Source organism: Charadrius vociferus, unplaced genomic scaffold, assembly GCF_000708025.1.
Source record: "Charadrius vociferus isolate BGI_N301 unplaced genomic scaffold, ASM70802v2 scaffold611, whole genome shotgun sequence".
Taxonomy (NCBI): Eukaryota; Metazoa; Chordata; class Aves; order Charadriiformes; family Charadriidae; genus Charadrius; species Charadrius vociferus.
This window is the reverse complement of record NW_009646844.1, coordinates 1,218,647-1,235,465: the sequence shown is the minus strand read 5'-3', so window position 1 is coordinate 1,235,465 and position 16,819 is coordinate 1,218,647. Positions and strand designations below refer to the sequence as shown.

Genomic DNA, 16,819 nt, shown 5'->3' with positions numbered 1-16,819 from the left:
CAATACAGTCTTCATTTTCTTTTCCTGCGTGAGAGGTTGAATATGGTCCATATGCCTAAATAAGTAAATGCTGCAGCATGCAGTCATGTTTGTCACCATGTTTTAAGGCAGGGACAAACCTGTTTACATGAGCTAGTATTGGAAAGTACATAAAGTATTCAGCCTTCAATAAACCAAATCGAGAACATTCAGCTCCACAGAAAAGGTACAGAAATGCCTTGTAAGATTAGGCCCATGCTAACTGCCTTAAGGAGATCTTTTCTAGCACTTGTAACTTGTAAAAGTTCCCTCTGGTTTTATTTGTGTACATACAGCATTTTTTAGAATAGAACATATACCAAGAAACTGGTTTCCAAATTGCAAGATTTCTAATAATGTTAAATACATTTTGTTATTATTTATTGAAATGGATGAAGAGACTTTCATATGTACCTATCTGAAGATATATGCATTGTTCTTGCATACAGAAAGCTTGTACAAAAAAAGAATTAAAAGATGCTCAAGTTGTGGTCTGCTGAGTTCAGCTTCTACAGAGCTGGCAACTACGAAAATCACTGCATTTTGTTCAAATAAGTTTAATTTTTAAAAAACAGATGTCTAACTACTAGCTTAAAAAGCAATATAATTGTGTGTAAGTCCTGGAATGGTGATAAAGCTAAATAACTAACAGCTTGAAACCCGTATAAAATGTGGGTATAATTTTAGAAGTGTGTAATTCTTAACATTAATCTAATGAAGCCTAGAAGATCAAGTGCAAAAAAATGTTTATAGCTAACTAATGTTTATTTTGATCTGTCTCCTGGTTTGACTCCAGGAAATTAACCACATTTTGGCACATACAAATGTCAGACAACAGCAGTTCCACAGTAAGAGATAGCTTTTTTAAACTTCAAGTAATTTTCTCACCAATATAATTTGAGGCCCGATAGTGTAGTTTTACAGAAAAGTCTTTAAAAAAAAAAAATTTAGTTGAGGTGCAAGAATTGTTTCATAAGTTCATACGTTGTAAAAGCCACAGCCTGGGAAGGAATACAACGAATATAATTCAGAGATAAACCACGGTATAATCCTCTTCGTATTCCATGTTGTTGATACACATATTTCAGTGTCTGCACCATTGTACTGAAAAAATAACAACTCAAATCATTATTGGACACACATATTCAATAGACAAAATCACTTTCTTTAAAATACAAGACATTTATTTTACTTGGTTCTTATCTATGGAGAAAAACCCATGGGACTCCATATAGCAAAGCATTATAGTCTTTTGAAGACTCAGAAAACAGCCTGAGCTTCTACAAGAAATTTGGGCAAAAGGGCTGGAAACTGGAAAGGAAACAGTGCAATCCCATCTAAAGAAGTTCCAGTCTGAAAACACCTGCCCTAAAAGACATAGTAAGACATTTTACAACAGAATGGCCATGCATATTTTGTTGCCTATCTGGCAAGAAGGAGTTGAGAAGCATCAATTATTCTTAAAAATGTATTGCAGAGTAGCAGAAACCCAATTTGTCCAGTATAGCACACACACTTGCATTAAAGATCAGTATTTAGGCTTGTATCCCATTTTCTTTCTTTAAGCACTTGATTGCACTACCCATCCGTCTAAAGCTCTGCATATAAAATATTTAGCTCTGTATCCTACATCTTTCATGTGTGTAGCTTCCTTCACCATGACAAAGACCTAATATTTTCTCTCAAAACCTAAATTCTAGCAATTCACTTAAGTATATAATATTTGACCTTATTAAAAGCAGAATTTGCAGGGGATATGTAAAGGAGAACGATTTTCCTCACATACTTGTATTGAAACTGAGCAAATGCGCGTTAAATGCAAAGCAATGTAACAACCTGTAAGGTGCTCAATATTTCCACCCTATTAAAGACTGTTCTTTGAGAACATCTTCCATATGCTTCCAAAGCTTCGAGATTCCCTACTTGTTTTATCCTCTCATCCTCTGAAGATATATAAATCTATTGTCCTTCAAGGCACAGCTCTCTCCAGACATGGTCAGAACAGCACTGTTGAGAAGCTTACTGTCTGTACAAGTAGTTCTCAAAAATGCAGAAAGTAAAACCCCAAGAACAATTAACACTTTTTTATTTTAAAAGTATCTGGAGTGGAAAATAGCAAAGTAAAAACAAAGTTAAGGCTGGTAAGGAAAACAGAACAGCAACTTTCACACTAGGCAACATCTAGGTTGTTCATGAAAGGTCTCTAAGACAGATAGACTTAGTAAGATGCAGTTCGCCACGCAGGAAGTTCACACTGAATTATGCTGGATTCAGACATGCACAATTCCCCGAGATTGAAAGTAACCAAGATAAAACTGTCATAGAATTGAATTTGGTTGAGGCAATTTGAAATTCAGGAAGTTTTTCAAGATGATACTATGATTTTAAGGATATTATGGTACTTCCACTTCTACTGGACTGAAGCATATGACTAAAAAGCCTGGAGTAACCCCAACTATGCGCGGGGTGTGGGACACTACTGTAAATGCAAGAAAGGTCAAATAAAATTGTATTATGCAAAATCATCATATGGAACAGATTCTACACCATTAAAAACATTTTGAATCATTTAACTTCAGTGGAAGCATGCAGTCTCTCAGGGATCCTGCTGCTATTACAGACAGATATTGCAAGTTGAGTTCAAATAAAAACAAGATACATGACTAATACAAACACAGTATTACTAACAATAGTGCCATTGTGATTTCAGTTATTTTTTTTAACCCCAGAGTGATAATGGCAACTTTTGCCGTGTGGAGATTTAGTCATTAAAAGAATGAAGAAATCAACAACATAGTAGTTTGGGTTTTGTTTTGTTTTAAACTTCAAAACTAAGTAACTTTGCTCAGACATCTAAGAATTAATTCAGTTACTACAGATGAAAAGAAAATACTTACAGGCACTTTTCAGAGTCTGGGAGAACCGCTCCTAACTGCATTCGCCTACGAGTTACATCAAGGGGATATCTACAGAGGAGATATTTGAATAGCAGTTCAACCAGATGTGTGATGACTATATGAATATTGTTTAAAAAAGAGAATACAAAGAAGTCCATGTGCAACCTCCAAGCTCCCTTTTCAGTGAGTCAGGAATACGGCTCAGATTCTCAACACAGCTGAAAGTTCTCCAAAAAGGGAGACTTCCCCTATACAACCAAAACCAGCAAATCAGATCTCTTAATATATTCCATTTGGCACGAGTAAGGAAGACACATGAAGATCAGATGAGAGTATAAAACAGTCTGTAAAACGCTGGAGGGAGAAGACACCTGAATCGAAAATAAAATTAACAGTTTAAGGATTAATAGAAAATGACATTTGTAATGCAGTGATTTAGTGAAAAACTGATGCCATACAAGTCCATTAAATTAATTTATGGACAAAATAAAGTATGACAAGGACAGCATGAGAATGAAGAAAGCAGGCAAAGTAATTAAAAAAATTAACGCCAAATACAATATCTAAGACTTGGGGTTTTGGGGGGGGGGGGGTGTTTTGGTGTTTTTAAAATTCAATGGCTTCACAGCTTACATTGCCTTGAAAATAAATTGGAATAAAATTCTACAAGTTACATTCACGGTCAAAATTTCAAAGCTTACCAAACAAGATTCCAACTGATTTTAGGAGTTTTGTCTGAATTTGTTTAATTGACTCAATGCATATATCTTTAAAGACCCTGAAGATTAAATAGATATTTAGTAAATGAAACAATAGGGAATAAGTGAATTCCAGTGTCTGATTAACCTGATTTAAAAAGCTTACCAATAACTAGACTAACATAAGATCATATTCTCAGATAAAAGTTTCTTTAGAGTGAACAGCTACATGGAAAAAAAAAAGAAAAGATCAATACCCAAACTTACGATATCGTCTGAGCTATTGCTCCAGCTATGCCACCACACAGCAGATTTACATGTGTTTTCAAAACTAAGACATCAGGATTATCTAATGAAGGCCGTCCAAGCAAGTTAGGTGCTTGAGCAAGTCCAATGCTCTTTAAGGTACCAAAGGTAAAAAATGAAAAACCTAAAAGGAAATTTAATTTTATGCACTTTCATAAAAAAGCAAACTATTTGTTGATGCATCATCATCATAAACAAAAAGCTGCAATTACAAAATGAAACTATTTTCCAATTCTTTTAGAAGTTTTTCTTAAGCAAAAAGAAACAGACAATATTTTGAACTTCTACAATAACTTTTGTCCAAATGAATTAGTGTTTATAATTAACATTAAAAGAATGCTTTAAATAAGCTAGACTGTGGGATTTAAATTACCAGATTGCTGTTAAGACTCCTAAGGTCTTTTTAACTGAAGAACATCTGTCATCTTTTAAATATGAATGTAGGGCATTCATAATATGAAGCTGGGCAGTTCTGATGTTCCTCCATCCCACGTCACCCACTGCTTACGCTTGTCTAAGTATTTACATAAAAGTCACCAGGAGATGGAGCCAATGCAAAAGCTCTAAGTCTCCATCTATCAAGCGCTCAGCGCTCTCTCGAATCTGCCCGTTGGAGAGAAATATCCTCCATGCTTTCTTGTGGGAAAACTGGGAAGCAGAAGAGAAAGAACCACTACTTCACCTCTCTCCCCCGCAAGTCCAAGTTTCAGAAAAGCTAGGCTCTGCTTACTGAAGATGCTTTAACACAGGTTGATCAGTTCTAGATTAAGATTGAACAGTTACAAATGCTTCTACTGGCCTCCCCTCTCCATTCAGTTAAAAAGAGAATCCTTGATTTTAACAGAAGCTAATTAACTAGATGTACAAATATATTATGTGAATTTAATACCGCACATAACTGCTGAAGGACCGTCATATTCTGTTTTCAACTTACCCGCATATGGCGCCATTCCTACAACAGTTGGCATCAGCCCTCTGTAGAACCCACTAAAACCACCTTCCTTTGAAAGAAAAATACAAGTACATTTGTGGCAAGAAATACAACAAACGTTTTAACAAGTTATATGACTGTTCATACAGATTCGCATGATAGCAATCTGACTAGCATCATCTAGCACCAAGGAGTTAACAAGATCCATTTCTTGTGCCTGAAGAATTCAGGGGACAACTGCCTGGCTCTGTGGGAGACAGAAAACTGAAAACGAAGGAGAAAAATCTACATCCAACATCATAACCTAGGAGACATTTCTGCATTATACATTTCCCTCCTCCCCAATTTTTTTGGTATCATTACTACTTGTTCTTGAAAAACAACTTCTCTCTGTTGTTTTTGACATCCCACTTATGAGTCTTAGCTACATCTTAGCAGCCTAAGTAGGAAGCATCCAGATATTTTTTTTTTACATTAAAAAATTAAATGTGCACACAATGAAATCATGTTATTTTCCACCAAGCCACTACTTGACAGAACAGTGCAGTGCAACATTCTTTAAAGAGCACATTTTGCTTTGACAGGACTGAAGATTAAAAGAAAAAATACCTTTGTGTAAATCATCTTGAATGCATGGATAATTCCCATGTACTTGTGTTCCCCTTTTACTTGGAACGCCAGACGAACTCTAACCATATCAAGAGGGTAAGTACAAATCACTGCTGTAATACCTTTATTAAAAACAAAAACAAAACAAGCAAACAAAACTCACCTACACCTTATCTGATTCTAGGATTATTTCGAAAAATAGAATTTTCTTTTGTGGCAGTGAATATAATAGCATATACAAATTATTTTGTTAAAGAAACACTTAAAGTCACTTATAATCAGCAAATAGGAACACTAACTTCAGCAACACACGAAGGATTTATGTTTATACTTGGTGTTCACTGAAGCTGCACACCTAGGCCTTGATTTTCCAAAGATTTATGGGCCTAACTGTATTCACATGAGCAATCTTATTGAAGTTCATGGCTCATAAGCATCAGGCTAGTCAAGTACATCAGCTTTACTGGATTGCAACCATGAAACTTATACCGACCATATCTTAAAAAAAAAAAACAAAAAAACAAAAAAAAACCCACAAACCCCAAATTTACGCCTTTAATTTCAAAAAGGTTGTGTCAGAATTTGATGTGATTACTGGATACAGATAAATGTATTAATCTACTGCATCTGAAAATACTAAATATATTCTAATGACATTTAAAATAAAGTCAGGATTGTACCGATAAAGACTACTTAACTGCATTGCATTACTGCATTTTAGTAGTTCATGTTACACCAGCACTTGTGTTTTAAAACTCTGACCAAAAAAGCTATTTCTAGACTTAAGATGCCAAAAAAATCAAATCTTAGGGTTCATGCAGTTAAACTGCTTCAAAACTGATTAGACGCTGACCAATTTGTAATTTTGGAAACAGAACTCCAGTACAGAAAACAACTCTTCTAACAGTTACCTGAATAACAAATTCTTTATTACTGCTAGTTTTTGAGGTAAACCACTCAATTGCTGACAAATGATTTGGAGGGAATAGTTAAAACTGTTTACTAAAAACAGGTCATTTTCTGGTAGTATACCACCATCACTAAAAAAATAAATAAATATACACATATATACTGGGAGAATGAGAAAAAGAAGGCAAAAGCCTTTGTGATCTATATTGCTTTCTAGCTACCACTCTAATTTAGCTAAACATTGCTCTCAAAAATTGTTCCTACAGAAGACAAGCACACTTTTTATGCCAGCAGGAAATTCCCACTTCCTCTTAAGTTTTAATAGTCTTTTAATGATATCTCTTTTTGTAGGTGTATCATTTCTCCTCATTTCCACAAATTCAAGAGAAAATCACAACAGGGAGGGGAAAAAAAAACCCCACAAACACAAACCCACAACAAAACACAAACACAACACAACTCCAGCAAAGAAACTGTTCATAACTTTTATGTCTGGAGAGGAAAAAAAAAAAAGAAAAAAAACCCAACAACTTTAGTAAGCTGAATGATCTGACAGAAGATATCATGATTAGATGGGGCGGGAAAAAAAGAAAAATGAACACCATCAGTGAGCTATCCAAAAAGCTGGCACTGGTCAACCGTCAACTGAGAGTAAAGTTTATGGCCTTCTGGAGTATTCTACGAGTAATTTATTTTAGAAGACAAAAACATCTCTTTTGGAGATTTTGGATGAATCCTCTGAACAAAAAGCAGACATCTGCAGTTGATTTCTGATGTTGTCTCACCCATAGGGTTCACAAGTTGGAAGCTGCAGAACACCAGAGCAACTTTAGGACTGTTTCCACTGACCTACATTATTAAATGCAATGCCTCAGACCGCAGCCTTTTCCTAATGGATTGCCTGAGATCTGCAGAAATATTGTAAAATATGTGAATTCAAGCAGTTAAAAAAAAAAAAAAAAAACCACAAAAAAAAACCCCACAAAATAAAAAAAAAAAACCAACAAAAAAACCCCCACAAAATATAAAATAAAGGAAACAAAGCTTTTACGGAGCTTAAGAGTTCACAGGAAAGTCATCCTACTTCAGAAAACAGACAACTTTATCCCCCCTTCTCTTTCCAGTCATGCACTTGTATGTATCCAGGAATATTCTCTGAACAAAGACTAGCAAACAGACCAACTAAAAGATTGGTGAATGCACTAACTAGTGAACACAGTCCAAAAATAGTACAGTTGAAAAAAAAAAATCAGATGCAACCAAAAGAAACCATATGCAGTGAGGATTTAAATAGCTTTTTTTTTTTAACTTTTTCTTAAAATCCTCTAGACATGAATTCTGAAAAAAAAAATGGGATTTCTAACATCAGCCGCAAAATGTTTTCTTGAAGCAAGTGGAAGAGGCATGTTACTGTTTACTGTTCATATAAGCAAAGTGTACATACAAGGGATCAAGATCTCCTCTGGGGCTCAGAAGAGACCCCACCCTGTCTGGGAGGAATGGCAGCCAGCTTTGGGACGCAGTCATTTTGGTGAAGTCTACAAAACTACTCGTCTCATCTCTACTCCCTAAATATGAGTTGTCAAAAGTCAGACCACAGCACCTTAAGGCTGATTCCCTGCCTTAAGAAAGCAAAGTCTATCCCAAATAATGAGAGTGGAGCCAAAAATCTCTCCCATGGTTGGTTAAACAGGCCAGAATTGGAAGTATCTCAACAGTTAAGAGACACATACTGCAACTCCCGTGTCTGTTCTGAAATAATCCTATTAGGGCAACGTAGCTCCTCCCTCCTTCAAGGAACCACTTCTTCAAAAACAGCAGACTTTTTCATTGCAGATGCTGACTCAGAAGTCAAGGAAGTCAGGGAAAGACCATTCTTCACTTACATATTGTCCTCAGGCACCTTTGACCACTCTTAGGGACAAGATACTGAGTTACGCAGGCCTTTACTGAGACTTAGCGTCAATGAAGCACAACAGCAATTAGACTGTACTTGATTTGCTTCCCAGGCTTCAGGAGTTAACAGTGAGATTAGCTGTATAGGGATTTATCTCTGACTACCAATTTTCCTACTATTCCTCCATTCTCAGTAATTTTCTTTCTTTGAAAATAAAATTTAAAAAAAACCAACAAACCAATCAACCATCTGGAGCAAGAAAAAAATACCAAGTGAAATACATTTACAAAGATCAAACATACCTGACACACAAGTTTTTATGGTTTCTGTATCATGCTCTTTGTACTTTATCAATAACTACATAGATCAAATTAAGTACTACCAAGTGATTCAGAGGTATACAGTTCAAAAAGTGATAAGCACGAGTCACAGCCTTGAACTGCAGAAGATATGCTCCTTAACTAGTGTAAAGATTAATTTATCAAGGACGCATCTTCTGAACAAAACAAAGCTTCAGGAACTATACATACAGAGAAGTAGCTGATGACAAAGAGTATTTATTAGACGGGTTAAAGAAATGACTAATTCACAAGTCCTAATATTTCTAGACCTCCAATATATAACTGTTGCTTTCTGAATTACACCTGAAGAAATGAACAGCACGGACTCTTTTAAAACGTTGACTCAAATAGGTAACTGTTAATTACATGCTATTTAAAATTGCAACAGTCAGTATCCTCCTGAACAGTATCCTCGGTACTATTTTCCAATTGCTTTTACTAAACGTAAAAAGAAAAACAAAAACATGCTTTCTATACTCGTTTCACTGAACCTGAGTTCATTATAGATAAAAATAAAAAAAAAAAAGCCAAAAAAAGACTAGATGTTAAGTTAATCAAGTGCAGGGGAGGAAACACACATTTCTCTGTTTTCATTCAGATTTTTCAACTAAAAACCAAAAAATTAGATTTGCAAAATCATCCTTTGATACAGGTTTTATTTGATCATTTTGTTTCCTAAACCCACTAACCTCTATGATTTCTCCATCTTCTCCCCAGCTCTGTCTTTCCTTAAAAGAAGTTATACACCATTTATCTGTTAATGAGGTGTTACAGCTGAAATTTGAATCACACAAGACTCAGGAAATTCAGAGTTAAAGTTTCCACAGTAACTTTAACTTGGCCTCCTTAAATATATGCATTACAAAAGGTTTTTCTTTTCTCTCACTCCACTACCCCCATCCTCATTGCCTTGTTTTTCCCTGTGGATATGCTTTTGATCCTGTTTATCAGTTACAGAAGATACTCAAATGTTTCCCACCACTTTGAAGCCGATTCAGGTCTGCTGACTCCTAGTAATGTTGGAAACACTGACATAAGCAAGATTTAAGTATCAGTAGCATACACAGAAGTGAAAGCAGACAGCTGTGTGGCTAGATGGTGGAGAGGGGACAAAAAGGAAAGGGAAACAAGGGGGCATCCATTTTCAACTGCATAATATTGGGTTCCAGGAAACTGTGAAGACCCCTCTCCACCAACATAGGGGTGCATGCAGCACGCCATCTCCTTTAGTCATGTGAAGTTGGAAGAAACAAAATATTCCTTATTGGAGAGACTAAGCCACAGGTGTTAAAGCAAGAAATATTACCAGTTTCTTTTAAATGTCTTTTCTTACTTTGTTTGCAAATCTAGAACTTGTGTCTCAGATTTTAGACTCTACACTCTTCTTAACCCCTCCTTCCTCCCCTGTAACTTCTTGGCATACTCAATATAAACCCTCCTTTCTTATTTATCTAATGAATATCCCCAAAAGCAGTTAATGCCACCTAGTAAACAAATAGTTAGACGCTCACACATGATACTACTATTATACCCGACTCCTATATTCATGTCACTGCACACCTAATCCTTGTTCATCTACTCAGCTTTGGGGTTCTTAATACCAGACTACTGAGTATATTGTACTTAAATGCACCACACAAAGGATTTCATTCGATCATGGTTTCCAGATGGTACTGTATATTGATTTTATTTCTGTTACTCTAACCACACAAAACAGATTTAACCAGTCAGGTGCTCAAAACGATGCCAGATGCCATTAATTTATCTACACAAGGAATTCCAGCATGTCCAACACTGACAGAGTTAAGCTGATTATTCAGTGTTTTCACAGTGCCTTGCAAGTCAGGTTCCAGGTCTCTGACAAGGCTCCTGAAAAAGCCAATAACAAGCTTTTGAGGGTAGGGGGGAAGTGTTCTTTAGTACAGTTAAAGAAGGGGAAAGAAAGAAAGAAAGAAAAAAAAATATCTATGTATGTTTTCCACTTCCTTCAGATAGAAAGTCAGCCAAGTTCTGGAACATATCTTGCCAAATGGGTTTTGCTTGTTTTCAGGACCTTTCAATTGTTTCATTTCATTCTCTTTCCTTTTCCTCTGGTGGCACGCAAAGCCAAAATGTTTTCATGAGGTCTTCCTAGTTTAACTAAAGGTAGTATTAACAAACTCCAGTAATTTTATTCCAAAAGAAGCTAAATAATCATACTCATGTCATAACTATTTAAAGACTGTGAGTAGACAGTATTAAGGCTGTTTTACAAAGTAAAAGCACGTGAAGAACCACCTCGATTAAAAATCAGTCCACTATTACTTACCTTTCCCTGTTTTTTCTTAGCTACTTTTGGCTGAATGACTAGCAAGAGGAAAATAAAAATGTATAATCATACTATATACCGGCAGTTTACAAATGTTTTTTTCTCCTGCCATTGCACTAATTGATAGATGATGTTTTTTAACATTCTTAATATGCTCTAGAGACTATCATGACAATCCTGCATTGGATGTTGAAAGCTATAGACAATTCCGGCAAATACAAAGAATCCACCCACTTAAGGGCCTGCAGTTCTCTCTATTTCTATGGGCTTATATCCAATCTAGTAGCAATGGCAGACATGCTGATGAACCAATTCTACTAAAACCTGCATCTTTATACTTCATCTTGATGCCACTGGATTTTTTCATTTTTTAATAGCTGTAGTAAGAAGCAGTATAAAAACCGTGCTTTACAACACAGCACAGAATTCAGGGCCTGAGCAAATGTATTTTAAAGAATACTCTTAGACAAACAGTTTTCAATTAGGCAACTATTTGTTACATTAACCATTTACTAGTATTTTTGCTTAATACAAATTTGCAATAGCTTGACCGGAAAACAGATCAAATCATCCTCTAAACAAATATTAACTTTTCAGCAAAAGGAAGTCTGAAATCCAAGTACGAAACTATACCTGCCATGGATCCAGCCATTAATCGATGCACATGCCCCGAAATCCCAAGTTGCTTCTTTATTACCTACAAAATACGGAACATTTACAACAGTCATTTATCACAAAATACAGGGAAGTACATCACACAGTTTATTAGCACATTAATGCAAACTCTGTAGCTGTTTCCAAGTTTACAACACTGCAAATTCAAACCAGAGCACTTAATTACTATTAACAGACTTTTCTGAACATTGCTGCTGTTACCAATTTCTTATTAAAATCATGGAAATGCTAAAATTCTACTAAGTGGGCAGAGCAATGAGTTGAAAGTATTTGTACTGTTTACTTCAGAAACTAGATTAATTGTTTATTTAGTTATCTTTCATGTGTGTCAAACAAGGCTACCTGAATACTCTCCTTGTTGCACGACAGAGAGCAAAGGACATTGAGCAAAGTTGAAAAGCAACACATTTGAGAAGAGTAAATTTTTCTTTCATGCACAGCATGTGAAACATACTCCTGTAAAGATATTTTTAAGACTGTTTAACAGGATTAAAAAAAAAAAAAAGAGAGAGAGAAATCAGACAAGCATTTGAGAGCAAGAATTTCCTAAGTTACATTATAACCTAGAAGGAAGTTAGAAAATAGTTTCCAGGCTTTTATCAAATAATTGGGACTACTTAAGAAGCAGTTTGTGCTATCAAGCTCACTTCGTATCTTCCTTCTTTAAGAATTGGGTTTTTTCCTTTTATACATTCCTGCAAACATCGTGAATGTTTGTTGTCAAATAATAGATTAAAGAAACTGCTATGATGCTAAATGTTGACTTGAAATTTGCAGATTCATAAATCATTTCCTTATGAAGAATGGCATGCAGTCTTTTATTCAACACAACATAAAACAAGCATAGATCAACAGCATTTATGATTACACCACAAAAAAAGAACATATGAAACTCATTACAGTTACTTCTTTGTATCAGCCTTCTGAAATTTGCTCTTTAGGGAAGGGAATCACAATTTCAATCTCCCTGTCTTCAGTAAAGATCATGCAATTTACTTCACTGGGTACTAAATCTGACCTTTCAAACACAGAATTCCGCATCGCTAACAGTAAAATGGTATTTTTCACCACATATAAGCAATGTTTAAAAACATGTTCATGCTAACACCTGGTCACCAAAAGATTTTGCAGGGATTTAATACGTATTTATTATGAAAGAGTAAATGCACGAGAGCAGAAAGGAATCCACAAATCCTGCGGGACCCTGAAATGAGCATTTTCTCTTCCAGGTCATTTTTATCTAGAGCCTGACATCGTCATTTGTCAGGTCAAATGTAACAGTGGCATCCAGACAGACTTTCAAGTTTAAGTTGTTCCATCCATCAAGTACTAAGAATGACAACACAATATAATAAAGACGTTCCATTTTACGTTTTGTTCCTACATTTAATCACAAAGCGATAGCTTATAGCAATACAAATAGCAGGAGACTTTAGATTACCTTTTGCTTTCACGCACACACAAAAAAGTATTAATCTCAGCAATACAAAGGTACAAAAATTGGTGGGATTTTTTTTTTCCTTAAGCAACACTGCAAAAGTTTCACTGTTGCCCTGACATTTTTATGGGTAGATTCAGATAAAATTAAGCAACCTGAGAAAAGACATGCAGCGAGTTAATAAGACACAAAAGTTTCAGTGTTAGTTTTGATCACTTAAAGAATCTGTATTCATTGTAGGCAGAAAAAAAAAGAAAAGGATAACAAAATAAATTCAACTACCTTTTTATATTGGTCAAATGCCATAAACTGAATTGCGCCATATGGGAAGATTCTAATCATCATTGCCCCGTTTCCTTTATACAGCCCAAGGTAACCTTCCTTTTTGGGGACAGCACACAATGTAGAAAACACTCCTGCCAGCAATACAAAAAGAGATGTTTAACAATTACACCGGGGGGAAGGAGGGGGGAGAATGAAGCAAATATTACTGACAATAATACAGTATGCATAGAACGAAGGCTGGATCATGTTGCCCATGTAACTATGGAGAGTGGAAAATCCATTTTCAATGCCCAAACATTGCCTGAAGGAGGAGGTTTAAGGTTAAGGTTTATCGGCTTTCTCACCTCCCAGACTCAGGGGACCTCTTTCCAAATTCATGCATTCAGGCCCCGTGACTTGCCTGGACTGCAGGTGCTACCACCCACCCACAGAAGCTAATACAAGCAAGAGAAGGAGGGAAACTGGTTGTCTTGCAATTCAGTCAATTCAAAACAAACAAATAAATAAAAAATCTAAAATCATGGGAAAACAATCTATTTTTGCTATGTGCCAACTTACAGGTTAAGTGCCATCACTGAGGAAATGAAATAAACAAGTTTACGTCTCTCATTGCTTACAACTTAAACATCTCACACTTCCTGTTCCAGAGTTGTTGCAACAAGCAATCCTATTCCCTTTTAACAGGCGGGAAATACTGCAAGATCACACAAAGTTTGGGCAAAACCTACAGTTTTATTATAAACATATTATTAGTTATGCATAATTGCTATCGAATTGACTTTTTAATTTTTTGTAAAGGAATAAACCCTAACAGCTAAACAGTTTCCATTCATATGCAACTACTAAGTAGTATAAGAGCTGAACACGGAAAATGCTTGCACGTTTATCTTTCAAGCAGAAAAGAAAATGAGTAGTTGACAAACTTTTGTTTGAAGTTTAAATGAAACCAGTATTAATTAGCTTCTGGGGTTCTAAGAATATAATACTAAATCTATTTTTAAGATGTGAAGCTTATTACACACCTCTGAAAACACATGCCATGATTAAATTTCTCTCTACCTTGCAATGATGTTCTTATTTCTTAGAACACACGCTCCGAGATCCCTGTGTCAGGAAATCCACAGAGCAAAGGCAGTAAATACATTTAGTGAGGATTTTGATTAATTAATCCCTCGTGTCTCTGCACTTACAGGTATCTCAGCCACATAATTTTCTTTTTTCCTACATGTAACATGGACATACATTCAAGTGAGACACATTTCAAATAATCAGCATCATATCAAACACCCTAAATAGGGAAGAATATAAGATTTTACTTGCCAGTTATGGCACAGTACAAAGCAAACAGAAAATAAGGATTTAAAATATCAGTCAAATCAATTATTTCAGCCTTCAATTCTTAGACTGTGGATTTGAGCGCATGCTTACGTGACTGCGTTACCAGAATGCCACATTACTTGTGTTTCCCTTTTTGGTACAGTGAAGTGAATAAATATCCACTGAATTTTGTTTCAAGATTTGCTTTTCCAGCCTTAAAAAAAATATCTCTAGTGTCTAAGTTAAAAATTCCAAAGTTTCATTACATGTAAAATTAACCAACTCAAAATTCTTATTTTTTTCTTGACAACTGTAACACACTTAAATTTTGCACCATAAGTTATGATATATTTCAAGAACATATGACATAAACTACCTCAAATGCTGTGCGCAAGAGGGCACTGTCACAGCCCCACAGAGAAGGGTTCCAAACGTGCTGACAACTCCGCGTTTACTCCCTCACCGTGACGCAACCCAGCTGCCGACGGCAGCGCACCCGCACCTTACACTGGGCACAAACCCTTCCATTCCTACCAGCCACACGTGCCCTCTGCGAGCGCAAGTGCACACCAGTCTTGCTGGATTTGGAGGTCACTGTCGTGGAATCGCCAGCCCCCCGTGAGGGTTACCAAGCTTGGAAACGCACCGACTCCCACATCCCCTGGGAACTGGCAGTCACTGGAGCGGTTATTACCAGCGGTGACAGCTTTTACGTGAACCATTCCAGCTTCAAACCTGCGATTACCAATCTCCTGCTGCCTTCAGTCAGGCGCAGACGAAGCCTGGCTCTTACATGCCGTACTGAGGATTATTATTCTGACATCTCCATCTCGCACTCATCGATGACACCCCAACTTACGTGCACGGGGCTTTGGTTTTCTTTTAAACACCAACAAATCCATGGCACAGAGACCAACCAGAACGGGTACAGCCTTCTGTCCCATGAGCGCCTTCTGGTCCCAGGCACATCGCCGAATAAATCGACGTACCCAAACCACTTAAACCCCCAAATTAGACGCGCAGCAGCCATCTTACCTAGATGTTTGTAATGGTGGTTATGAGCCTGCAGCAAAATCTTTACTCGATCCAGTGGTGCAGTAGTTGTTTTGGCACAACATCCTGCAACACCTTTCCAAGAGGGGGGGAAAAAGAAAAGTGACGGGATGCAGAAGTTCTTTACGCCCGCAGAGAAATAAGGGATTTTTAAACGGAATAAGGGAGGATAAACTCGGGTTAGGAACTGGGAGAAGCCCCGATAACGGTAGGAGATGTGCGTTACAAAACCCTTAAAGCCTTAACGAAAGGTATAAGCTACTTTTCCCGGTTACACAAACCCGGGCCGCGGTCCCTCTAAGCTGCTGAGGCCACGGCAGCGCCTTCCAGAGAAAGTTGTCCCGGAGTTTTCCGCCCCGCTCCCTCCTTCCCTTCGGGCCGCTCTCCCCGAGCACCCCCCAGGACAGACGCGACCCGCTACAACCGCAACCTCATCCTTCCCCCGCCGCCCGGGGCACCCACCTCCGGCGATAAAGGACCGCAACCAGTAGAAGTCGCGGCTCGCCGACCCCGGGGGCAACGCGGCGCCGGGCCCCGCCGCCGCCGGGGAAGCCATGGGGCAAGGGCTGGGCCCGGGCAGGCGGCGGCGGTTCCCTCAAGCGGCGCCGGGGCGGAGCTCGGAGCTGCCCGCGCCCCACCGAACCACGGCCGGGGCCGCCGGGCCGCGCGGCGGCGCCTGCTGATGGCGTCACAGGGCGGCCCCGCCCCCCGCCTCACCTCAGGCCTGAGGAGGCCGCGGGCCGGGCCGGCGAGGCCCGAGAGCGCCCGTCCGCCCACCCGGGTGGCACCGGGCCCGTCCGCCGCAACCGGGGCGGAGAGGCGGTTTCCCGGTTGGCGGTGTGAATTGTCAGTACCTCCAGGGATCGCCCCCTACTGCTTGGAAATGGTCACGGGTGCCCTCTTCCAACGGTTACGCTTTTTTAGAGCTGTAGGTTCACAGCAGCCGAAACCTAAGTAGGCATAATTAAACTATACAATAAAACACGTCCATTTTCTTTTTAAGCATTTATATAGCTACTTAAACTCGGTGTGAGAACATCAAGTGTTTCTTTTGGCTACAGTTAATGGCTCATACCTAGTGAAAAACATTCAGTATTTTTATTCATATACGAGTTTCAAAATGTATCAGAAAGGGAA

At 37.8% G+C, this 16,819-nt stretch overlaps 1 protein-coding gene across 2 annotated transcripts; it reads right to left on the bottom strand.

Moving 5' to 3' along the window:
- Window positions 1-322: 322 nt before the first annotated feature.
- On the bottom strand, window positions 323-16,299 carry SLC25A16 (solute carrier family 25 (mitochondrial carrier), member 16). 2 transcript variants are annotated; one of them, XM_009893915.1, is made up of 10 exons: window positions 16,145-16,299; window positions 15,665-15,757; window positions 13,310-13,443; window positions 11,548-11,611; window positions 5,460-5,581; window positions 4,854-4,920; window positions 3,881-4,043; window positions 2,916-2,984; window positions 1,003-1,122; window positions 323-542 (listed from the first exon to the last, which is right to left on the bottom strand). In XM_009893915.1, exons 1-10 carry the CDS (start codon window positions 16,236-16,238, stop codon window positions 521-523), a joined length of 948 nt encoding a protein of 315 aa, XP_009892217.1. In that variant the 5' UTR covers window positions 16,239-16,299; the 3' UTR covers window positions 323-520. The 2 variants fall into 2 exon arrangements, with proteins under 2 accessions (XP_009892217.1, XP_009892209.1); XM_009893907.1 differs by lacking the exon at window positions 323-542 and having other exon boundaries at window positions 583-1,122; window positions 16,145-16,272.
- Window positions 16,300-16,819: the final 520 nt, after the last annotated feature.